The 26,458-nt window shown below is 40.0% G+C and overlaps 1 protein-coding gene across 1 annotated transcript; it reads left to right on the top strand.

Annotated features, from left to right (window-relative positions):
• The first annotated feature begins 9,365 nt into the window (after window positions 1-9,365).
• Window positions 9,366-10,579, top strand: LOC127122241 (eukaryotic translation initiation factor 4 gamma-like). Its single transcript, XM_051052610.1, has 2 exons — window positions 9,366-9,471; window positions 9,816-10,579. Exons 1-2 carry the CDS (start codon window positions 9,366-9,368, stop codon window positions 10,577-10,579), a joined length of 870 nt encoding a protein of 289 aa, XP_050908567.1.
• The last annotated feature ends 15,879 nt before the right edge of the window (window positions 10,580-26,458 follow it).

Raw genomic sequence — 26,458 nt, 5'->3', positions numbered from 1 at the left:
AGCCTGCTTTAATAGGGAGGATTGCCTGTTGGCAGATGATGTTATCTGAGTATGATATTGAGTATCGAGCTCAGAAGGCTATTAAAGGTAGTATCTTGGCTGACCATTTGGCACATCAGCCTATTGAGGATTATCAGTCAGTTCAATATGACTTCCCAGATGAGGAAATTCTGTATTTGAAAATGAAAGATTGCGATGAGCCTACACTCGATGAAGGGCCAGAGCCTGGTTCCCGATGGAGTATGGTGTTTGATGGCGCTGTAAATCAGTATGGAAATGGTATTGGGGCAGTAATCATTACTCCTCAGGACACACATATTTCTTTTACAGCAAGGTTAACTTTAAAATGCACGAATAATATGGCTGAGTATGAGGCCTGTATTATGGGATTGGAGGAATGCATTGATCTCAAGATCCAGCATCTTGATGTTTATGGTGATTCGGCCCTTGTTGTTAATCAGATTAAGGGTGAATGGAAGACGAATCAGCCTGGTCTTATTCCACACAGAGATTATGCGAGGAGGATTTCAACGTTCTTTACTGAGGTTGATTTTCATCATATTCCTCGAGATGAGAATCGGATGGCAGATGCTCTTGCTACGCTCGCTTCGGTGATTGTGGTTAAGCTGTGGAATAAAGTTCCCAATATCACTGTGATGCGCTTGGACAGACCAGCTCATGTATTTGCAGTTGAAGAAGTGAAAGATGATAAGCCGTGGTATTATGATATCAAGTGTTTCCTTCAGAGCCAGATTTACCCGCCTGGGGCATCTGTGAAAGATAAGAAGACTTTGAGGAGATTGTCAGGCAGTTTCTAACTCAATGGCGAAGTGCTTTACAAGAAAAATTTTGACATGGTTCTGCTCAGATGCGTGGATAGACACGAAGCAGACCTGTTGATGACCGAAGTCCATGAAGGTTCATTTGGTACTCATTCCAATGGACATGCCATGGCTAGAAAGATGTTGAGAGCAGGCTATTATTGGCTGACAATGGAGTCTGATTGCTGCAAATATGTGAAGAAATGCCACAAGTGTCAGATTTACGCGGATAAGATTCATATTCCTCCGACACTTCTGAATGTGATTTCATCACCATGGCCTTTCTCCATGTGGGGAATTGACATGATTGGCATGATAGAGCCAAAAACGTCTAACGGACACATATTTATTCTCGTAGCAATTGATTACTTCACCAAGTGGGTTGAAGCGGCATCATATGCAAGTGTGACCAGGCAGGTGGTGGTGAAGTTTATCAAGAATCAGCTCATATGTCGTTATGGTGTGCCAGATAAGATCATTACTGATAATGGATCTAACCTGAACAACAAGATGATGAAGGAACTTTGTAGTGAGTTCAAGATCGTGCATCATAATTCCTCTCCTTACAGACCCATGATGAATGGGGCTGTTTAAGCTGCTAATAAGAATATCAAGAAGATTATACAGAAGATGGTTGTTACATACAAAGATTGGCATGAGATGCTGCCATTCGCTTTACATGGATATCGTACATCTGTCCGCACTTCAACAGGGGCAACCCTTTTCTCTCTTGTTTATGGCATGGAAGTTGTACTCCCAGTAGAGGTGGAGATCCCGTCAATGAGAGTCTTGATGGAGGCCAAGTTGACTGATGCTGAATGGGTTCAGAGTTGTTATGACCAGCTGAATTTGATCGAAGAAAAGAGATTGATTGCCATGTGCCATGGTTAGTTATATCAACAAAGAATGAAGAAAGCTTTTGATAAGAAGGTCAAGCCTCGTGTGTTCTGAGAAGGTGACCTTGTGCTCAAGAAAGTCATATCTTTCGCGCCCGATTCCAGGGGCAAGTGGACTCCAAACTATGAAGGTCCATATGTTGTTAAGAGAGCCTTTTCAGGTTGTGCTTTGATCCTTACAACTATGGATGGGGAGGATTTCGCTCGTCCTGTGAATTCAGATGTAGTCAAGAAATACTTCTCCTAAAAATAAAAATAGAATAGCTCGCTAAGTTGAAAACCCGAAAGGGCGGCTTAGGCAAAAAATGGGCGTCTCGGTGGATTGAAAACCCGAAAGGGCGGTCCAGGAAAAAGTTAGAGACATGAAAAAATAAATATTTGTATCCCGCTAGATTGAGTACCTCATCCTGGGGTAATCTAGGCAAAAATTAGGGATTTGGCAAGTAACTGCATCCTGACAAGACTTTGTCCTACATCTGTCATCCGTCAGAGATTCTTGTTCATTCGTCATCAACCGAAGCTTCGAATACATCGAATTCAGAATTGGTGGAGAAATGGTCATTATGTTCAATGTAACCCTTTTCCAATATATATCACCAATCTCAAATTTTGTAAAGATCTATGGAGTCTTGCCATTTGCGGACTACCATTCCATCGAATAAATTTGAGCCTTTATCCAATTATTTGCACTCTTATTTGTTTCTATTTCAACAAATGTTTCGCATGCTTTTAACAGAGAAAATATCATTGTTTTGAAAAATGAATTTTTATAACTTGTTTTTAAACAAAGGGAACATTCACAAAGATGAAAGGATACTTAAGAGATCCCCAGTGATCTCCCAAGAGTGGTATGATCTCCAATAGAGTAAGACATTCGTTCATATTCCTGGCATAATTGTATCCTCTTCCTCTAGAACATTGTTGTGGTTCATCCCACCGAGTGGAGTGCTTGTTGAGGTTATTTACCTCTCTTCCCATCAGCAGAGCAGTTGTTTCTTTCCTCCTCAGCAAATGTGTTCTCTCTGGAAGACTCGATTTTTGGTGTTGGGTCCCCAGAATCCCTTTATCCCTCGGATAGATTCCCCAGTAGAGTGGTTTATGTGTCAAATTCTACTTGTGCATTAAACTCTTTTCCCCAGCCGAGACTGATGATTCATCCCCTGCAGAGATTTTGTTGTCCTCTGGTATCTCTGATCCCCGGCAGATTAGATACTCTCCGGCGATCCTGGCTTTCCTCCTTGAGATGTAGTACCGGGTGTTTGAATCCTGGATCCGTTTGTGTTAGATATGTCTGTTTGTCAGCATTCATCAAACATAAACCACACATAAACATGCGTAATCATAACATCCAGATATTCATGTTGCATTCTTTGCCATATATCGTTGTTTGTTGTCTCCTGCTATTTGGTGATATATATCTCCCCTAGCAGAGGTGTGTGTCTGATCTCTCCATATAGAGTCAGCTCCATAGGCAGAAAGCGTCTATCCTTTCTTCCATATTCCCCACCGAGCTATATCCTCATGGATGGTGGTTGTTTCTGTTTCCCCCCAACACATATATTGGGATGGGTTTCCCTATTGAGTTATATCCTCATCAGGACAAATCTTGATTCAGTTTTTCTTTTGGTTTGATCCTAAATTGGCCCCTCAAAGTTGTTTCCTTTGTTTCCCCGCGGTATAAATGAATACTTGCTTAGTAATTAGTAATCATTCATCTTATCCCCGGAGGAGTCTGTGGTTTTCTACCCTGATACCGGTAGTTGTAAACCCTATTTTCTCCCCTTTGCAGAGTTAACCTTTGGTTCATCATAATCGATGACGGTTACTTTTCCGCGGTTTCCTACCCAGTAGCCGGTAGGTGTAATCCCCTCCTTGGTGGTTATCTTCATCCAATATTCGATGTTAACATTCCCTCTTTTGCCTGGATAATTGCCCTGTTTACGCAATTTATCCCCGGCGAGTCATCTCTCGTCTAACCTTTGTTGTTGATGACGATTGTTTCTCCTGAATTGGTCATCATTATATACCTAATTTCGGTATCCCGATGCCTTTTCTTTTCGGTCAATTTATCCTTTATTAACCCAGTAACCGGTTGTGGATAGTCGTCCATGCGAGTATATTATCTACGTTCCGATGGTAATAGATAGTATATCTCATGCACTCTTTGGTCGAAACCTTTTGTTCTCCCCCAGTAGAGTAAGATTCGTTTCCCCTTTGTGGAGTCGAATATCCATCCTATAATCGAGTCAGCTTTTAGCCCTCTTTTGGATGATGAGTGTCTTGGAAATATTCCCCAATTCACGCCTTGGTTGGTCACCTATTATATGCCCAGTAATCGGTATCCTTGGTGTTCCTCCCTTTCTGCTCCCTATTACGACTTTTGTCCCCTGTGGAGTCAGATTTCCCTGAGTTGAAATATACCTTCTAGGTCTTCCTCAAATGATTTGTTTGATTGATATCTCTCACCCTTGTACCGGTCTTAGATATTCAGTCTTCCCGAGCATGTTGTATCTTTAACCCTTATGCCGGTGTTCAGATCACATGTCTCTTTGAGCTTATTACCCAGTAACCGGTAATACCTCATCCCGCTGCTTCCCCAAGAGAGTCTTTTCAGGCATCCCTGGTGAAGTCCGTTGTGGATTGTTTTGCTGTATTGGCATATTCCCCAATCCGAGCACCTTTGAGTCAGTTCGAGTCTTTCCAGGGATTTATTCCCTTTGGAATTCTGCTCCCCAACTTTGAGTCGTGCCCTGCTCACGCATTTCTTTCTTATCCCCGTAAAAGTCCCCAAGATTTTGTCCCATTGAATGTGGATTGTTGGTGTCTCCTGATTTTCTTTACTCCTTTGTGGACACGTATCCCCATAGAGTGTTACTATTTTGCATACATACATTTGCATCATGAGGTCTCTTAGAGACTAAAATTCGTCTCTTTGTTATTATTTAAGCCCATTCTACCCCGTCGAGACGAAGATTTTAACCTTCACTTCTCCGGCTAGAATGACCTTAATAGGGGCATCTGTAAGACCCCAATTTTGTCCCTAAGATCCCTCATGGCATCATAACAGTGCATTTGTATTGCCTCAAGGATCATAAGCATCTTGGTTCCCTTTACCTTTGGGTGGGACTCCTTGTGAGTGGTTTGAGATCACCAAATATGCTTGAATTGTATATCATTGCTTTTCTCATTTTTTGTTTACTAACCAAAAGCACAAAAATATGTCACTAACATCTTTTGTTTTATAGCTTGAGCAATCACAAGGTCAAAAGCCTCTAGGAGATCCTTGATACAAGGACATGGTCAAGAAGAGATGATAGCAAGCATGGTAATGGTTCCCAAAGCTCTCATCCACCAAATATGCCTCCCTAGCATCTCAATTCATTATTTTGATCAAAACAAGTCAAAGGGTTTGAGGTCTTGTTCTTCAAGGAAACCCTAATCCATCTGTGCACCACAATGCCTTCCTCATGAAGTACAATCAAGGGAAGTTATTTAACTCTTCATTTCATGCATATTTGAACTTATTTGAGTATCCTCAATCATCAATTCATCAAGATATGAGGCATGGACTTGAGAAGTTTATCAGTCAATTCATCTGACTATTTTGAAATGCACTGAAACCTAACTTTTGATGTGTTGGTCAAATGGATATGGTTCCAAAAGCAAAACTGTTCTTAAGGACAATATGAACAACTTTCATGTTCCTCAAAATTTGATTTGAAGCTTGGAAAACCATCTGCCATTCCAATACATTATAGGTCATTTTGACTGAAACCCTAATTTTGGGTCAACTTCCCAAGGACATAACTCATTCTTTTTTTATGATTTTGAGGTGGGATCAAATGCATTGGAAATCTTAAGATGTCTAATTCAAATGTTATGTTGAACAAAATTTCAAAATCTCAAAGGAAATACATGTGATAATGCAAGACATTATAGGTCCTTTTGTACCAAATGCATTAAAAGTCAAAAAAGTCCAACTTCAAGTGCCCATAACTCTTTCATCCAAAATCCAAATGATGTAAAATTGAAGTCTATTTTGATTGTCTTGAAAACATCTACAACTTTCATGTTGGAGGTATTTCCATTTGAAGCTTGCATCATCAAAACAGAGGGGCTTGAAAGTTGGCCAAAATTAGAAACCTTGCATTGACATGTTTTGCACATCACACTTTAAACTCAAATTTCATAAATTTCGCCACTCCAAATGAGTTTTTGTCCAACATAACAATTGTTCCTCATACAAAGACCTTTCCAACCATTACCCATATGCCTATGCTTGGATTTCCTAAATGGCACTTTCGAAGAGATGATTGTTTAGGTGCAAATGGAGAATTCACATTGAATCTTGAAATGCAAGCTATTGCAAGGCAAATTACACGTCCAAATCAATTCATTGTGCTATCAGCTTGCAAATCCATCAGCTTTTGGGCCTCACATGCGCCTGTACAGGCCCATGTATGGAGGACCCAAAGCTTCATGCACACGAGTTTCTTCTCATTTTGGCATCAGCTCCAGCTATAAATACCTTGCCATGCTCACTCATTTGGGAGGCCGATCTCAACCTGAAATGCTGCAAAAATATTTCCATAACCATCACTAAAAAAGCAAGCTCACTTTTCTCATTTTTTTCAGATTTGAAATTCAACTTCATCTGGTTGAATTCTCAGATCTAGTGCTTCTAGACCTTCATTACACATCTCATTGAACTTCTGTTTTGATAAAGCAAGCAAGGTTTCAAGCTTAAATCACCAGAACTCAAACTTGAACTCCAACTGGTATTTTCTTCGATTCTCTTCATTCATTGACCTATTGGTTGTGATTTTGTGTTGGCTGAAGTCCTCTCAATGGAGGCATAATGTTTATGCTTTTGATTTTTGCAATTCATTAAGTTCATGATGAACACCAGATTTTTCCAGCTCTGATTTCTCACATTATAGAGATCTAGAAGTAAAATGGATGGTATAGGGATGATGTACAGTATCCCAGCTTTCTATTGATGTATAGATCGCACGTTTTGGTTGCCTCTTTAATTTCTGCAATTTGGCCGGAATCCTGGAGCTCACCGGAGAAGACGGTGGCTCTGGTGGCTTCATCATCTCCAGATCAAACCCTGGCCATTGGATCTATTTCCCAGATTGAATCTCGTCCCTTGCTTGTTATGACTTCCTATTGTTTCACATGTGCACGCATTGACTTGGATCCATGGTAGGTGCGCGCTTCGTGGCCTCTTGATTTGCCAGCTCAATTAATGAGCTTAGATCAGACGGTCCACGCTTTTTACAATTTCTATTTTCTGTTTTATTTTCCTTTTATTTTCTTTAATTCCAATTATTTTCAAAAATCAATATCTCTTTCATTTTTTATCCAAAAATTATGGGACCAATTGCATTAGTTCCCAAATAAATTCTAGTTTCTATTTCTGATTTTTTTTTTTTTATTTTGTCATTTGATATTTTTTGTGAATTTTCTCTTTTCTGGTTATTTTTAATTCATTTTAAATAGTTTTTGATATTCAAAAAATACAGAAATATTTTCCTAACCTATTTGAATGATGATGGATCTATGAAAAATATTCTCATCAATTTTTGAATTGATTTGAGATTTATTTGAGATTTTAGTTCAATTAGGTTATTTTTATTCATTTTTAATTGATTAAAAATAGTTTCTGACTTTTAAAAATGCTGAAATTTTTTGTCAAACTTTGTTTGACCTTAGGATAAATTACTTGGACCTTTCAAGGTTGATTTGAAGTAATTTTGAAGTTTGACCTTTCCATTTCATTTTTAATTCAAGTTTAATTAAATATTAAAAAATGCCAAAAATAGTTTATTCATTTCTTGACTCCCAATCTTCATCTCACTTCTGTTTTTGATTGTTTGACCTTGACTTTCAATGTCATTGGTCAACATATGAGGATTGGTACATTGTATTTCATTTAATGTACTTTAATTTTGCCATTTTCCATTTCTCTTATTCATCTCCTTCTTCTTCTTCTTTTTCTTCTTTTTCTTTTTGATCAATGAGTTGAAGGTTGATAAGTTAGCATTGATTAGAGGGATTTAACCTTCCTTGATTCACATCTAATTCATCTTGATCAATTGATCAAGTGAATTGCTTTGCATTAAGGATAGGTTGTCTTTTAAATCATGCAAAAGGCTTAAACCAATACAAGATCATTTCTCATTTTCTTTTTGGCATGGCAAGTTGTTGGGACTTGGTTCACTAATCAAGACTCCTAACTTGTGTTTGTTGCCTACATTATTATTGACCAGCCTCAGATAGTTGTGACTTCTACATAAGTCCAATTACGATTGCTTAACATAGCGCTAAATTTGCCTTATGGCACACTAACTACTAACACTAACTATTGACAATTAACATTTACTTTATGCAATTTATTTTTATGCAATTTACAATTCTTGCACATATTATCCATTTGCATTTCTCTTTGCTCATTTAAGCACATGTTTATGTTAATGCCATTTGCCTTTTGCTCACTTGAGCACATAATTGTGTATATACTATTATGCTTGTGTCTTGTTTTGATTATTGTGAACCAAAATGCAAAGAAATGGACTTAGTTTCTAGGACTTTCCCTATGGAAAGAAATGGAGAATTGGACTTAGATTCTAGGACTTTCCTTATGCAAAATTGGAGTAAAGGATCTTAATGTTGAAGATGGATTAGAAGGACCAAATCTCTAAACTCAGTCTTGTCCATTCTTGTTTTACTCCATGAAACTTTTGATGTGTGTGCTTTTGTGCTAGGAGTTTCCATTTGAGCTTAATTGGAGGACCATTGCCATGTTCATCTAAAGAGAGAGATGCAAAAGCCATTGGAGGATTCTTAGAAGCATGACCTTGTGTTTGATTGCTTGAAATATTTGCTTTGTGGTTGCTTTGTTCCAAAGGATGGGAGCTACTTGGATCACCAATGTGATCTTAAGAGAGGAACTCCTAGTATGGTTTCATTTCTTATCCCTCACCTTTTATTTTCCTTAGGACTTAGCCTTTCTTCTTCTTCTCTCCACTCTAACCCAAGCCAAAACTTTTTGTGCAAACATTTAACCATTGTTCTAAAACATTAGAAACCTAAGACTTAGGCTTTTGATTTTCAAACCTTCTTTTCATAACACTTATTTTGAATTGAATCTTTAAGTCAACTTTGACCATTTTTGTATATACTTCTAATTGGTAAATATAACCCATTCAAATTTCTTTTTTATGGTTCCAATGGCCACCTTCTTAAAAACTTTTCATAACCTTTAGCTATTAGGTTTGAGTTATCCTTGAGGTAGATGTAATGCTCACCTATATCCTTAGTGATGGACAATGAGTCTTCCATGCTTATTATAGGGTTAACCCCTCACTAGCATGTTGAAGCTGTCACCATTGACACTGGAAGACGCCTGAATGCTCGGAATTTGAAGAGCATGGGAAACATTGATCATGTTAGAGCCAAACCAACACTTGATACCTCCTAGGAAGCACTCAGAGATCAGAGGGAGATTCCCAACGGGCTTTACCTATTCTCCAAGATTGACCCTCTAGAGGTAGTAGCCTACTATCTACAGGACCTTGCCAATCAAAGGGTGGATATCTCTGACTTCACAGTGGACTGGCTTCCTGAGCATCCACCTAACATCATGAAGAGGATGCGGGAGCCCTCTGAGAAGTCCAAGAAGGCGAAGAAAGCTAAGCTGGGAGAATCCTCTAGATCAAGACCCCTAATTCCTCTAGTTGGCTCTCCAGGTAAGTCTGTACCTCTCCCACGCTCTGTCAAAATTAAACAAATTGCTTCTTCTTTTCCCCAAACAACTCCCATATACACCTCTTCTGAAAATCCTCCCTCAACCACCAGATCCTCTAACCCACCCTCTCTCAAATTCAACCTCGCTACCACCACATTACCTGTTTTGGAAGCAGAAATGATGAATGAAACAACTTCACCATCATCATCACCATCTCCTCAATCCCCATCTTACTACTAACTCTCCTCTGACACTGAACTATCTGACCCCCAACCCCCACTCTGGCTCAGCTGCAAGCCCGTGCTCTGGCCTCTCAACAACCATCACACTCTGAACCTGCACCAGACTTTCCCTCCCCACCTCCTAAACATCCAAATCGCACCACATCTGAACAAACACCGCCTACACAACAACCAATCCACTATGAACCACAACCAACCCAACCACCATCTAAACAAACCCCACAACCTGAACTATCCTCACAGTCACACTCTGACATTCCCCCATCCATCACATCTGCTGACCCCACAACTCCCACACTTAATCTAAGTGCCCCAAACTCACCCTCCTCACCCTCCCTAGCCTCTACCACTAAACCAGAAACTACCCTTCCTACCCTTGAAGAAGCAATCCAGGTTTTTGTAGAGTCTTCAGTTGAGAAGGTCAAGTCTCTGACCATCAATTCTGGTATCAGTGGTGATCCCTCTGCTGTAAGGATCCACTGGAACAAAGTGATAAGTTGGATGACCTCTGAAGCCTTCAAGTTGAAAGGCCTCTATGAACAAGTCCGCAACAACTTCATCAGAGACGCTGGTATTAGACTTCAAGAGCGCTTAGCCAGAGAAGCTGAGGAACGGGAAAGGAAGGAAACTGAAGAGAAAGCGCGCCAAGAAGAACTTCAAAGAATCAGAGAAGCTGAAGCAAAGGCTGCTGCTGATACGGCTGCTGCTGAGGTTGAGGCAAAATCTAAAGCCGACATTGAAGAAGCAGCTCGCGTTGCTGAAAAAGTTATTGCCAAAGCCAACGTTAATGAACTGACTCAGGGGGAGCACTTCAACTCTCGGTTCGTCCCTCTGGTCTTGAAGACTCTAGAGGAACTGCACAAATAACAACAGGTAGTTCAGGCCAGGCTGGATCGACAAGACTCAGTCAACGTCAACATTCAGAACATGCTGTCCCAGCTGCTCCAAAGGATGTCTCCTCCTCCAAACCCTTAGGCACCTAGGCTATTTGCGTGTTGCTTTCTCTATTTGGCTGTTTTCGCTTTGCTTGCTGCTTTCTGACATAGGTGCTGCTTATCTGTAAATGCCTTTTATCAATATCAACCTTTTTTGCTATGTCTTTTTGATTCTGACAAAAAGGGGGAGAACTAAAACAGCTCTGATGGAAACATAACTAAATCCTCTCAAGCATTGCAAACATCATTAATAAATTATTACTAAATCAATGACTAAAGATATGCAGGAAAGTAGCTAAAGCACTAAAACAAGGAAGGTCCGGTAAGAACTTCTAAGTTATCCAAGGATCTAACTCAGGGGGAGCCCACTTTCCTATCTGATCTAACATTTTATTTAATGTTTCACCTTTACTCTGTATTGTTTTGCCATCATCAAAAAGGGGGAGATTGTAAGAACAATGTTGGTTCTACAATATATCTCTAAGATTTGGATGATAACAAAGGATGAAACAAAAATGGTACTCTAATGAGATTTTTTATTAGTATGCAGGACTCTGATCAAACATCAGATAGAGAATTACATCAGAAAAAAAATATTCTATTATCAGATACTACTCAGAAAGAATGTGTCTAGAAGGCTCTGATTCTGATCAACGCAGATACCAGCACAACATAAAGAAGTCAGAAACTCTGATAAAAGAGTACTGAATCCAGACTCTTAATTTGAAGAAGTTTAGAGCATTGAGAAACTTTGATGTGGTCAGACATAATCAACCTCTGAAGAAAAACTTTGATTTATCAAGCTCAGATGCAGAGTCACAGTTCAGAACGCGTAACCGAAAAGAAATCTTAATTTGGAAAGAAAGCATTTCGAGAAGGAAATAATGAGGCGTGCAAAACTGTTTTAGAAAGAAACGAGGAGAGTAATGACCTTAAACATTCTTCAATGACCAAGATCTTGTCATCACTCCAACGGTCCTTCACAACGACTATATAAAAAACGGAATACTTCACAAGAATACACACCTGAGACACACAAGAATACAAAAACTCTCAATTTCCTTCTTATCTTTCACGAGTTGTTGCTCTTACGTGAAAAGTTATTATTCTTACAATTCTATAATTCTTGCTTGTTAGAAGCACATTACATTACAATTTATACTCTTGCTTAAAATACTTCCTCAAGGGAATCTGTGTAGTCTGAATACTTGAGAGGGCTGAGAGATTATTCTCTTAGATGATTGGTTGTGTAATCTTTCAAGATTAGTGGATTAAGTCCTTTTTGAAGGCGAAATCACCTTGGCCGGGTGGACTAGAGTGGCTTTGAATTTCAAGCGAACCAGTATAAAATTTTGTGTCATCTCCTTTTTTATTCTATGTGTCTGATTTCTGAAAAAGTTTTTATTTCCAAAACAATTCAAACCCCCTTTCTTGTTTTTCTCAACCTTCATATGTTTCATGAGCATAGTCCATTATACTATGTCTCTAACATGCATTAACACCAAAATTCTATTTCCCGACCTCAAATAGTTGTGACTTCTACATAAGTCCAATTACGATTGCTTAACATAACGCTAAATTTGTGACACAAAAGGCATAGTATTCTAGTTAGTGAGATTCTAATTCTCCCCTCTTTCATGGTATTGTGTGGGAACTTGCCCTTTTTTCCTTCCTTTGGAAGATGTCTTGGTTCAAGGATCCATGCTTGTGATAAGTGGGTTGAGTGTTCTTCAAAGAATAACTAAGAGATAAAAAGCAAAAGCAAAACAATACTAACTTCTAATTTATTAACAACTAACATTTAATTTAAAGCCATTTACTTTGATGTCATTTAATTTTAGTCTTTATTCATTTTCCATTATTCATAGCATTCTAATTGTTTATGTTAATGCAATTTTCACTTTGTCCATTGGGACCATACTGTGTGATATATCTTGTTTGTGTATATTTTGTTTGCTTGTGTGGTCTTTGACCATAAATGTACATAATAACAACAAAAACCCTAAAAAACTTTTGTGTGGACTGTTGGCTTGATCTTGAACAAGTGGACTTAGAATTTAGGCAACATTCCTATGCTAAAGGACTTGGCCAATGCCGACTTTTGTGAAACCAAGTGTTTGCAATTTGAAACTTCATCTGATACATCATTCAAGATCCATTTGAGTTCATCTGCAACATGATCATTGTGAAGTTGTTATTTTGAACCTGTGACTTGTGGAATTCATCTGTTACGTGGGCTAATTTGAAGAAGATCATGGAGTGGCTAAGCTTGGATGTGGCTATCATTATTTGATACCTTGCTCTTCAAGATTGATATAATTGTGCATTTGTGTGTTGTTTGGTTCTAAATGTCAAAGGGAATTTGGGTTTCTATTGACATTCTTGTCTATTGGATTGCTACCCATTGGTTAGATCTTTTCAACCCTTAACTTTTAATTTTGTGCATAGGATTAGTCTTTTCATCTCCTCCCCATTTCTTTAATTTCAAAATATCTTCCCTTTTTTTTAAAAATATTCATTGATTGAACTTATTTTGTTCTAAATCTTGACTAGTTTGCAAAAAGATAGAAACTTTGGCCTTATGGCATTGCATTTTAAAACTTATTTTTTTAATCAAACTTGTAAATGAACTTAATTATACTTGACTTAAACTTTAAAAAAACGCCAAAAAGAACTAACTCATTCAAACCATTGTTAGGCCTTTGTGCCTTTCAAACTTAAATTTTGTTAAAAGCAATGCATCCATTTTGAAATTTGTATCACGAACTATGAGGTTTTGATCCCTCATTTTATATTGGTACGTAGGCACAAGTCCGAAGGTCTTGTCAAACACAAAAATATAATTAATGAATTCTTTTCTCATCCCCCCATTCTACTTGTTTGTAAACCTCATTTTGTACAAAATACATATGCACACAAAAAAGGGCTCCCTAGGAGTACCTAGGACACTTTGGGTGCTAACAGCTTCCCTCTGTGTAACCAACCCCCTCACCTGTAATCTCTGACATTTTATTAGTTTTGATTTGAAAACTTCTTACTTTTGGGTTTTGTTCGTACTTTTTCCTTTTCCCTTGGAAACAATAAATGTGCGGTGGCGACTCTAGTTTTATTGATGTTTAGCTTATCCATAGCCTGATGATCATGAATTTACCGCTACACTATTAAATCAATACTTAGGGTATTTGAGTTGGTGTCGGGTTTGACTACTAATTTTTGGAAGAGCGGTCTATTTGGAGTGGGGGTGGAAGACTCTTTCTTGGATGTTGTAGCGCATTTTCTATCATGTAAGTCTAGTAGGGTCCCATTCAAATTCCTTGGTTTATATGTCGGCGGGAATCATAGACGAATAAACTTTTGGAACCTGTTGTCGACTGCTTTAGAGTAAGGTTCTCCACTTAGAAAGGCAAGTTGTTATCAATAGGCGGGAGGGTGGAATACGGTGAACTGACTTTGGGTTTTTGCTTTGAAAAGCAATGTTGCGGATAGCAAGAGTCGCCACCGACTTTTCTTTTATCCAATAAGGAAAGGTGGAAAAGAACAGGAAAGACCTTGATTAGATTTTGAGTTCGGGAGGTACATTATACAAAGGGAAGGTGTTAGCACCCTTTGTATCCATGGTTATCCATGGGCTCTTAATTGCTTAACTCACTTATGTTTTCCTTGTTTGAGAAAGTGTTTGAGAAATGTGGTGTGTTTAGAAAATATTTTGAAAGGAGAGTTTTACTTTGTAATGATTCTTGTACGAATGTATACAAAGTGTTTATCTCGTTTGATTTTGAAAGATGTTTAGAAAAATATAACTCGGCGATGATTCTGGTGCGAATGTATACCAAGTGGTGATTTTCTAAAAGATGTTATGAAAAGTGTGAGGTGTGAAAAGTATTTTAAGTTGTGAGCAAGCATTTAAGAATTATACCTAACCAAGGTCTTTATAGGTATTTCCTATCCTTAGGAGAGTAAAATTGTCCTTACTATTGAGAAGTAAGTAGTCTTATCCTTTGGATGTAAAGGGACATCGTGGGGTCGTCGATTGGTCATTGAAGGCAACATTTGTAAGGATACCTTAGCATTCGAAGGGACGATCATCATTTAATCGTAGGCTACAACGAAGGGTCATCGAGGGACAAAGTCATATATTCGAAGGCAACGTTCGAGGGACAAGGTTTATCTCGTAGGGACATTGACCTTTTGATCAAAGGGGCTATGACTTATCTGTTTAGGGATGATGATGATTTAATCGAAAGGGTCTTTACTAAGGGTATCCCCACATTCGCGGGACATGACTGTAATATCGTAAGGCAACAAAGAGCGGGACAAGATCACGTATTCAAAGTCAATGTAATCAGCCAAGTAATCAGAATAAATATCCACAATGGTATCCCACAAATAAAGTGGAATGCCGAGCTATCTCTTCAAGAATCATGGGAGCCCTTACAAAAACTCAGCAAACATGTTAGACTAACGGGATGGGGTGCAATCAAGAGTTGCACCGAACAAAAGAATCATAACAATAATAGTGTCAGGCAAACAGCGTGTAAACGCAATAGAAAACATGTCAAATAAATACAAAACAGATCAGCATGCAAACAGAAAAAAAATCAACTACTGTCATGTTTGCTACTGCCTCGCCTAGCGAGGGCCTGGCGAACCCTCGCTACAGGTTCGCTTAGCGAGGTGCTAGCGAACGGCTGCGGGTTCTGGGTTCTTCTTTGATACTGGTGCGATTTCGGAAACCCCAACCCCTATGGCATCCATTACAGAAATTACATGATCGAATATTCAAAGTATTGCTTTACACATTTATGCATATCTAAACCCACATGCAAAACCTAACGATATTCGCCTTTCCAAATTCAACCATAATGCCTCATACATTTAGAAATTTCAAATTGGGAGCATAGAGTAGTGGGAATAGGGCAAACCTGATTGGAGGGATCGAACGAAGTTGAGTTACACCGTTGGGTTTTGCAAAGCAATCTTAGGGTTTATGCCTGATAGGGTTGGTGGAGGTAACCTTTGTGCCGATGAGTTCTCTGAATTAGCTTCTAGGGTTTTCTGTTCTTTTTTCTCATCTCCAGGGTTTTCTCGTCCGTCCCCTTTTTTCAAATGAAGTCTTGGAATTTATAGCTAATTTTTTGTGTCTTGGTGGGCTTAGACTGAAGGCAATTTAGGCCCAGAATTTTTGTATATCCGCCAGCTTCGCTAGGCGAGTGAGCTAGCGAAGGGTTCGCTAGGCGAACACTCAGCGAGTGTTCCAGCGAATACTCCCAGACTTGGATAAAAGCACAACTAGTACTTACTCGCTAGGCGAGCATCTAGCAAGTAGGTAGCGAGCATTCCAGTAGCTAAACCAATAAGGTTCGCTGGAGAGAAGGATGAAGCGTGGGCTTCGCCTAGCGAAGTGTTTGCTCGCCTAGCGAGCATGACAGTTCAGGTCATCTTCTGGATTTGGTAACCTGTGCGCTAGATCCTTGTTCCTTTGAGATTAATGCTTTGAAAAATGAATAGACCTCATTGGAACCTGTTGAAAGTATCATAAAAATAACGGGCAAATTTTGGGGTATGACAGCTGCCCCTGTTCAATATTCTTAAACCGAGAGAATTAGAATGATATGTACGCCATTTGTGATCTGGAGGTGGAAGATTATTGAACACTTAGAATGCCCCGAAAATTTGCACTTGTTAATTAAAGGATAGTCTTGATGGAGATGGGCTTAAAGATGCCATCCAGAAAGTTTGATGATGAGAGCTTCAGAGTGCATCGTACATTAGACCATATCTGAAGACATGGGTGTCACACTGGGTCGTACGTTAGACCGTATAATGAGTCATCCATTAGGTGATATTAGGGTGAGCTGAACCTGATGAGATAAGGATCAGAATGGGTCATACGCTAGACCGTATCTGAGTAGCAAAGTGAGCTGTCTGTTAGGCTGTATCTGGAGAAATAAAGATCAGAATAGATCGTACGCTAGATCGTATCTGGGTAGCAGAATGAGCCGTCCGTTAGGCTGTATCTGACGATAAAAAGTAGTCGTACGCTAGACTGCATTTCAGAATGTACCGTACGCTAGGTAGCATCTGAGTAGCAGAATGAGCCGTCTGTTAGGCTGTATCTTCACTAGGGATGAAAGATCAGAATGGATCATACGCTAGATCGTATCTGAGTCGCAGAATGAGCCGTCTGTCAGGCTGCATCTGGAGGAATAAAGATCAGAATGGATCATACGCTAGATCGTATCTGAGTCGCAGAATGAGCTGTCCGTTAGGCTGTATCTGGAGGAATAAAGATCAGAATGGATCATACGCTAGATCGTATCTAAGTCGCAGAATGAGCCGTCCGTTAAGCTGTATCTGGAGGAATAAAGATCAGAATGGATCGTACGCTAGATCGTATCTGAGTAGCAGAATGAGCCATCCGTTAGGCTGTATGTGACGCTAAAAGGGGGTAGTCATACGCTAGACTACATTTCAGAATGTGTCGTACGCTAGGCAGTATCTGAGGGGATGAATATCCAAATGGGTCGTACGCTAGACCGTATTGGAGCAATTGAAGGAGCCATATGTTAGGCTGAATCAGAATGAGCCGTACGTTAGGCTATATATGATAATATTTGTATATGTTGTATTTGCAATAAATGGCTAGGATGGGCTTAAAGATGCCATCATTAGGAGGATATCAGAATGCTTGTCCGAATGAATATTCATATGGATTATATCTGAAAGATGTATCTGTAACTGATAAAGATATCTGTCTGAATGAATCTTTATTTGACTGTATCGGGAGGATAATTAACCTGAAAAAAGAGTTAGCCTCATGCCATGTCATGATGCATGAGATGTTTTATGCTCTTGAAAATAAATGCGAACATTGCATGCGTGCATATGCTATGAAATGATGCATGAATGAATTATGTGTCTCAACAATTTTGCCATGGGAAAATAAATCCCGATATTCTGGTCGGCGATATTTGTATTGACGACCCTTTCTTAGCTGGGGATATTTGATTTCTGTCTGATGGTAGAAATATTCAACAGAACCTGACTGGGGATAACAAAGATGACTAGTCTGTCTAGTAGTGCCAATTTCTTCTGGGAATGACTGGTTTTGCTGGGGAATAGGATTTGCAACCGGATTTGTTGGAGAGCATGGTTAGACCTTATCCTCGATCCTAAAGTCTTTTAGTAATTGTTGTTTCTATTTTATGCATGTTCTTTTCGGCAAACATCAATCATATTCAAATGCATATATTAATTCGAATTAAATCAATGGACATTTATGCAAACAAAACGGAGAAAGTAAAACAAAAGTATCTTTTTGGAAATAAAATTGTATTGATTTTGAAAGAGGGCCTATAAACAGGCAATTTTAATACAAGGAGATAGAAATCCTAGTAAGAGGAAATTGTCAAGAAAGCAAAGAAAAAAATAGCTATGAGAAAAAGTCCTATTGATTTAAATTCTGCTACAGCTATTATGCCTTGAAGCATCTCATCCCTTGCTGTCGAATGGAAGTGATTGGCTTGCTCAGTCCCTTTGACTTTGGTGAGGCTGATCGAGAACGGGACATAGTCATACGCTTTAATCCTTAATTTTTGCTTGGACCGCCTTTTCAGGTTTTCAGTCCACCAGGATACCCTTTTTTGCCCAAGCCGCCTTTTTAGGTTTTCGACTTGCCGGGTGTACATTTTTATATGTTTATCCCTAATTTTTGCCCGAACCCTTTTGGTTCGCCGGGATGCCCTTACTTTTGCCTAGATACGTCGATCTAGTGGGTCTCTTTTATGCGTAGTATTTTTTAACTATGTCCGCGTTCACGGGATGCGGGAAATCTTCGCCATCCATCGTAGCAAGCATCATGGCTCCACCAGAGAATACCTTCTTAAGCTACAAATGGCCCTTCGTATGTGGGAGTCCATTTGCCTCTAGGATTACCTTGTGGTAGAATGATACGCTTTATCACCAAGTCGCCAATTTGATACACCTGTCTCTTGACTTTTTTATTAAATGCCTGGGTCATGCGCTTCTGATATATCTGTCCATGGCAAACAGCCGCAAGTCTCTTTTCATCAATCAAATTTATCTGATCGAGTCGAGTCTGAATCCATTCATCTTCATCTAAGCCTGCATCTTTCATAATTCTTAGAGAGGGAATATGAACTTCCACCGGTAAAACGGCTTCCATTCCGTAGACTAAAGAGAAAGGAGTTGCCCTTGTCGAAGTGCGTACTGAAGTGCGATAACCATGAAGAACAAATGGTAACATCTCATGCCAGTCTTTGTATGTTACTATCATCTTTTGATAGGATCCATCTTAGAAATAAATAAAGTGGTATGATTCAACATATACTGTCTTAGTCGGCGAGTAGCCCAAGCCAAAGCACAACAAGTTTTCTCAAGCAGTGAGTATCTTGTTTTACAGTCGGTAAACTTTTTGCTAAGGTAGTATATTGCATGCTCTTTTCGACCAGACTCGTCATGTTGCCCCAACACACACCCCATTGAATTTTCTAACACGGTCAAATACATGATTATAGGTCTTCCTTCAACTGGTGGCATCAGAATTGGAGGTTCTTGGAGATACTTCTTGATTTTATCAAAAGCTTCTTGACATTCATTATTCCATATTATCTCTTGATTTTTCCTCAGTAATTTGAAGATGGGTTTGCAAGTAGCAGTCAAATGGGAGATAAATCGGGCAATGTAATTCAAGCGTCCCAAGAAACCTCTGACTTCTTTATCTGTACGGGGAACTCGCATTTCTTGAATAGCTTTCACCTTAGTCGGGTCAACCTCAATTCCTTTACCACTGACAATAAAGCCCAAGAGTTTACCGGATCTTACTCCAAAGGTGCATTTGTTCGGGTTCAATCTCAACTTGTATTTCTTCAACCTCTCAAACAGTTTGTATAAATGATCGAGATGTTCTTCTTCAGTATGAGATCTGGCTATCATGTCATCCACATATACCTCTATTTCATGATGGATCATATCATGGAACAAAACCACCATAGCACACTGGTATGTTGCCCCTGCATTCTTTAAATCGAATGGCATTACTTTGTAACAGAAAGTGCCCCATTGCGTCACAAACGTAGTTTTCTCCATGTCTTCAGGTGCCATCTTAATCTGGTTATAACCTGAGAATCCATCCATGAATGAGAATACCTTGTGTTGAGCGGTGTTATCTACCAGAACATCAATGTGCGGGAGTGGAATATCATCTTTGGGACTTGCTTTATTCAAATCTCTGTAATCTACACACATTTGCACCTTACCATCCTTCTTTGGCACTGGTACCACATTAGCAACCTGTTAGATGCCCAAAAGTGCTTATTTGAGCTATCAAATGTGGGTATCTTTCACTCCATTTCCTTGCTAAAGTGTTCGAAACCACCTTTGTTTTGGATGAAATGCAATTCAATGATAAACGATCTTGGTACCTTTGATTTGTGTGTTATTGTGCAGGAAGTAGGCATGAAATAATAGAAAGTGAAGACACAAGAAATTTGGCAAAGGGATCAAAGAAAACAAGCATTCATCAGCTTGCTCGCTAGGCGAGGGCTGTGGCGAAGGACTCGCTAGGCGAGCTTCCAGCGAAAGCCCAGCGAAAAGCTCCAGTATTTTACAGTGGCAAACATGACCACACTCGCTAGGCGAGCTTCCAGCGAGGTGTGTGGCGAACACGTCCAGACTTGGTGAAAAGCGCAGCCAGCACTCACTCGCTGGGCGAGCCTTTAGCGAGCTCCCAGCGAGCATTCCAGTAGCAAAACCTCTCAAGCTCGTTGGAGCGAAGGTTGGAGCGTGCCCTTCGCTAGGAGAAGGTTTTGTTCGCTCAGCGAACATGACAGTCTGGAAAAGGCTGTTTCTCTGTGCGCAGGTGCCTCAGGTGCCTCATTTAGGGGCTCGCTAGGCGAGCCATTCTGCTCGCCTAGCGAGCATGACAGCCCAGTAGCAGCTCTATAAGTAGCAAGGGCTACTTTTTGGAGCCATACCTTATTTTTCCATACTTTTGTACTTTTTCTAAATATTTTACAGCATTGTTCCAAGGATCTTTTGTGACCTAAAAACCATTTTTCTTCATCTCTTAACCATCTTTCACAAAAAGAAGGTGGATTCCCATCCAATCTCGATTATTCGACCCGGATGTTGATCAACCTTCTTCCGAAACTTGTTGACCAAGCTACCATGAAAATGAGTAGCTAAGTCCTTCATTTTGTCAAGGTTAGATGTAGATGATCATTAGCTTTGTGTGTAAATGTAAGGATCTTCATTTGTAAACTCTTTAATGGTGAATATATGGTGAAAACTTTGTTCTTATTGAAAACTCTTTGTGTTGGTTTATGATCGAGAGATGTTTACCAACTCTTAACCTAGGTTTTCATCCAATCTTGTTTGTTAGCTAGAGATAGTAATGAATGATTTTGTTCACCATAAGGTTGAACCAAAAAGTTGTCATTTTGATAGATTGTGTTAGAGATAAACAATGGATCAAAATGGGAAAACTCACAATGTGTGTTAGAGATAAACACATTGGAAGGACTTTGTGAAATAGTTTATCATCTAAAGGAGTTTATAAGTTTTGTTGATCTAACATATACATGCAAAGTGATCGTCGAACCCTAACTTTGGCAATATTTCTCAAATATTCAAACCAAAACTTTTACCGCATTTTATTACACTTTTATGCAAGATACCGTGACAAATACCAAAACCCCATTGTTACCTTAAGCTAAGAATTAAAACAACTATCGAAAGGCGGTGATATCTTAGAATCCCTGTGGATACGATAACAAAAACCCGACACTTAAAATTACATTCAACAAAATGGCGCCGTTGCCGGGGACTGTGAATTGATATTGCGAGCATCGCAATAGTTGTTTAAGTTTTAGCTTTCGAATTTTTGACTTGTGCTTGTAATTTGTTTGGTTTAGTGTGCAGCTTACGTTTTATGCGAGGGCAAATCCCTGTGGACGAACTTCTTTTTGATCCTGAGATCGAGAGAACCGCAAGGAGGCTTAATAGCAAAACGAGACGAAGGAGGCAACAAGCGAGACATCGACAAGAACAAGGAGAAAGTTCTACCACAAATCCACCACCATTCATACCTAACATGGAGCCATCACCACCACCGCCTATTTCTACTCCATGCATAAACAGTCCAAGAAACACTGCTCAGTTTGCCAACCACACGGGAAGGCAAGCTGAGATGAAAACGGGAACTCTCAATTTATTATATGGAAGTCCATTCACCGGAATGGACCATGAAGATCCCTTTGCTTTTCTCACAAAATTTTATGAGATAGCATTGGCGGCCGGAGTGGATCAGGCTCAGGAGCTACCGTTATTCAGAAGATTATTTCCCCACGCTTTGCTCGGCAAAGCAAAAGATTGGTACTTAGATCAAACACCAGCCGTCATGACAGACTGGAACGTGTTAGAAGAGAAGTTCATCGAAAGATTCTTCTCACATAACCGGTTCATGGAATCCAAGATGGCCATCTCAGTGTTTGCACAAGGAATCAATGAATCCTTAAATGAAGCGTGGGAAAGATTCAAATCCATGCTTCGGAAGTGTAAAGGGCATGGATTTGATGAGATGACTCAAATCCATATTTTCAAAAATGGACTTCAACCAAATTGCAAGACGTTGTTGGATGCTACCTCGGGTGGCTCTTTATTGTCTAAAAGTGCCGAAGAAGCTACAAATATCATAAATCGAATGGCTCTAAATGATCTTCAGAGTCAAAGTCGAGGCAACTCTTTGAAGAAGCCGGAGTGCTTGAACTAGGGACGAACGATGCCATCCTTGCCCAAAACAAACTCATCTCACAACAAGTGGAACTCTTAACGCAGCAAATAAAAGAGTTGAGGGAACCTTCTAAAGCTAAACAAATAGCTTGTTGTGAGCTTTGCAAAGGTGAGCATGACACCGGATTCTGTCCACCTCCGGGGTTCGAAGATGTAAACTACATGGCAAACCAAAGGGACTACCAACCGAGACAACAACAACAACAACAACCTTATCAACCAAACCCTCAAAATCAACAACCACATTTCCAAGGGAACCAAGGGTTCCAACCTAGAAGTAACTATTACCATAACCAAGGTTATGGAGGTGGTTCTTCTAGCCGTCAAAACCCTCCCCAAAATCCTTATCAATCTCAACAACCGCCGGTCGTAACTTCTAAGTTGGAAGAGACATTGACGCAATTCATGCAAATGTCAATGGCAAATCAAAAAAGCAACGACGCGGCTATAAAAAATCTCGAGACTCAAGTTGGGCAACTTGCTAAGCAACTCGTGGAACAACAAACCGGTCCTTCCTTTTCGGCAAACATGCAAATAAATCCTAAGGAACATTGTAAAGCGATCATGACGAGAAGTGGGAGGGAGTTGATGAGTGAGAATAACAAAAGAGTTGAGAGCGAACAAAGAGAGAAAAAGAAAGAAAAAGAGGAGGAAATAGTGGAGGAAAATATTGATGGTGAAGTGGGGGAGTGGAGTGAGGAGGAAGAAGTTGAAAATAACGAAAAGAATGGTGAAGTTGAAAAGAAAAAAACTGTGGAGATTGAGAAAAACACGAGTGATGAAGTAATGGGGGAGGAAGTGAAAAAGCCTAGATGGAGGAGTTCTAGAGTTGCAAAGGGAAAGGAGGTAGTGAGCACTACTCCAATCCAAAACCTTCCTTATCCTCATGCCCCGTCCAAAAGGGAGAATGAACGGCATTACGCCCGGTTCATGGATATTTTTAAACAACTACAAATAAACATTCCGTTTGCCGAAGCCTTGGAGAAAATGCCCAAGTATGCCAAATTCATGAAGGACATACATACAAAAAAGCGGAGGTATACGGAACCGGAGACCATCGTCCTAGATGCGAGTTGTAGTGCCATTATTCAAAGGACGCTTCCAAAAAAAGAGGTTGATCCAGGAAGAGTTACTTTGCCAGTTAAAATTGGTGATATCTATGTCGGGAAGGGACTAATTGACTTGGGGTCAAGCATTAATCTTATACCTTTGTCAATTATAAAGAGGCTTGGCAACATTGAAATTAAGTCCATCCGAATGACGTTGCAATTGGCGGATAAGTCGACAACCCATCCTCATGGCGTAGCCCAAGATGTTTTGGTTAAAGTCGACAAATTCTTTTTCCCGATCGATTTTATTGTTATTGATATGGAAGAAGATGATGATGCTCCGCTCATCTTGGGCCGACCTTTCATGAAAACCGCGCGAATGATGATAGACGTTGATGACGGTTTAATGAAGGTGAGAGTCCAAAATGAGGAAGTAACATTCGATCTATTCGAAGCAATGAAGCATTCAAAAGATAGAAATGATAGCTTTCGCATCGATGTGATCGAAGAAGCAGTTTTGGAGGTTTCTAAGCATATTCATGAGATATCTCCTATGGAGTTAGCTCTTGACGACTCATTAGAGGTTTTCACCGTTGAAGAAGAGCAAGCTCTAGAGGAATGCTTAAAGGAACTTGATAGTTTAGACGAACTACAACCGTGGGAAGTTGAGGAAGAAGACTTGAAGAAGGAGGTTACCGACGAAAAAGCGCCTATTGAATTGAAAATACTACCTTCTACTTTGAAGTATGTATTCCTAGATGAGACCGAAGCAAAGCCGGTCATCATAAGCAACCTTTTGACAAATGATGAAGAAGCCCGCTTGATCCATGTGCTAAAAAAAATCATGAAGCCATGGGTTGGACTCTTTCCGATCTAAAAGGAATTAGCCCTTCCTATTGCATGCACAAGATCTTGATGGAAGAGGATTTTAAGCCGGTAGCTCAACCTCAACGCCTCTTAAATCCTACCATGAAGGAGGTTGTTCGAAAGGAAGTTGTAAAGTTGTTGGATGCGGGAATGATTTACCCGATCTCGGATAGTCCATGGGTTAGTCCCGTGCATGTGGTTCCGAAGAAAGGTGGAATTACCGTGATCTGGAATGACAAGGATGAATTGATCCCTACTAAAGTTGCAACGGGGTGGCGAATGTGTATTGATTATAGGCGGTTGAATACCGCAACTCGAAAGGACCATTTTCCACTCCCGTTCATGGATCAAATGCTCGAAAGACTCTCGGGCCAACAATACTATTGTTTCTTGGATGGCTATTCCGGGTATAACCAAATTGCGGTTGACCCGGCCGATCATGAAAAGACGGCTTTCACATGTCCATTTGGAGTGTTCGCATACCGAAAAATGCCCTTTGGGTTGTGCAATGCACCGGCAACTTTCCAACGATGTGTGCAAGCCATTTTTGCCGACCTTATTGAGAAAAAAATGGAAGTCTTCATGGATGACTTCTCGGTATTTGGTGGATCCTTTAGTCTATGCTTGGCAAACTTGAAAACGGTGCTTGAACGATGTGTAAAGACCAATCTTGTGCTTAATTGGGAGAAGTGTCACTTCATGGTGACCGAGGGGATCGTGCTTGGCCATAAAGTCTCTTCAAGAGGGCTTGAAGTTGATCGAGCTAAGGTTGAAGTGATTGAAAAGTTACCTCCTCCGGTGAATGTGAAGGGAATCCGAAGCTTTTTGGGGCACGTCGGGTTCTATCGGCGCTTTATCAAGGACTTCTCAAAGGTGGCTAAGCCTTTGAGCAATTTGCTAGCTAAGGACCAGGTATTTCTCTTAACCGATGAATGTTTGCAAGCTTTTGAAACTTTAAAAGAAAAATTGGTTACCGCTCCGATTATAGTCGCTCCAAATTGGAATTCAAATTTTGAACTAATGTGTGATGCAAGCGACTATGCAATTGGAGCGGTACTTGGCCAAAGAAAAGAGAAAAATTTTCATGCGATACATTACGCAAGTAAAGTTCTTAATGAGGCTCAAATTAACTATGCCACAACTGAAAAAGAATTACTTGCGATAGTGTATGCGCTTAAAAAGTTTAGATCTTATCTTATAGGGTCTAAAGTCGTAGTTTATACCGACCACGCGGCGATTAAATATTTGCTCACCAAACCGGATTCGAAGCAAAGGCTCATCCGTTGGATCCTCTTGTTGCAAGAATTTGATGTTGAAATCAAAGACAAGAAAGGATCGGAAAATTTGGTGGCGGATCATTTATCCCGCTTGGTGAATGTGGAGGTTACCGCGTCGGAGAAGGAAATCCGGGAAGAATTTCCTGATGAAAAACTGTTCAAAGTTCAGGTTAGGCCGTGGTTTGCAGACTTTGCGAACCACAAGGCTAGTGGTTTTGTGCCTCCCGACCTAACTTCGAACCAAAAAAGGAAGTTTCTTTCGGATGCCAAGTATTACGTATGGGATGACCCGTACTTGTTTAAGTTGGGTAGTGATAACCTTTTAAGGAGATGCGTTACTGGCGATGAAGCGCAGAGCATCCTTTGGCATTGTCATAACTCGCCTTACGGCGGACACTATAATGGGGTGAGAACGGCCACTAAAATCCTTCAGTCAGGATTTTATTGGCCCACTATTTTCAAAGACGCACATACCCATGCGCAAAGTTGTGATAGTTGCCAAAGAAGCGGTGGGATTGGTAAGAGAGACGAGATGCCTCTCCAAAACATCCAAGAGGTCGAAGTATTTGATTGTTGGGGCATTGATTTTGTAGGACCATTCCCACCCTCTTATGGTAACGAGTATATGCTTGTCGTAGTTGATTACGTTTCTAAGTGGGTTGAGGCGATTGCCTCACCTCGGGCGGATGCGAAAACGGTGATAAATGTTTTGAAGAAAAACATATTTTCCCGTTTCGGGACCCCCCGAGTGTTGATAAGTGACGGAGGGTCACACTTTTGTAATGCACCGTTGGAAAGCATTTTAAA

This window comes from Lathyrus oleraceus, chromosome 2 (assembly GCF_024323335.1).
Source record: "Lathyrus oleraceus cultivar Zhongwan6 chromosome 2, CAAS_Psat_ZW6_1.0, whole genome shotgun sequence".
In the NCBI taxonomy this organism is placed as follows: Eukaryota; Viridiplantae; Streptophyta; class Magnoliopsida; order Fabales; family Fabaceae; genus Lathyrus; species Lathyrus oleraceus.
The sequence above is the reverse complement of the archived record's forward strand: the minus strand, read 5'-3'. Positions and strand labels throughout refer to the sequence as shown.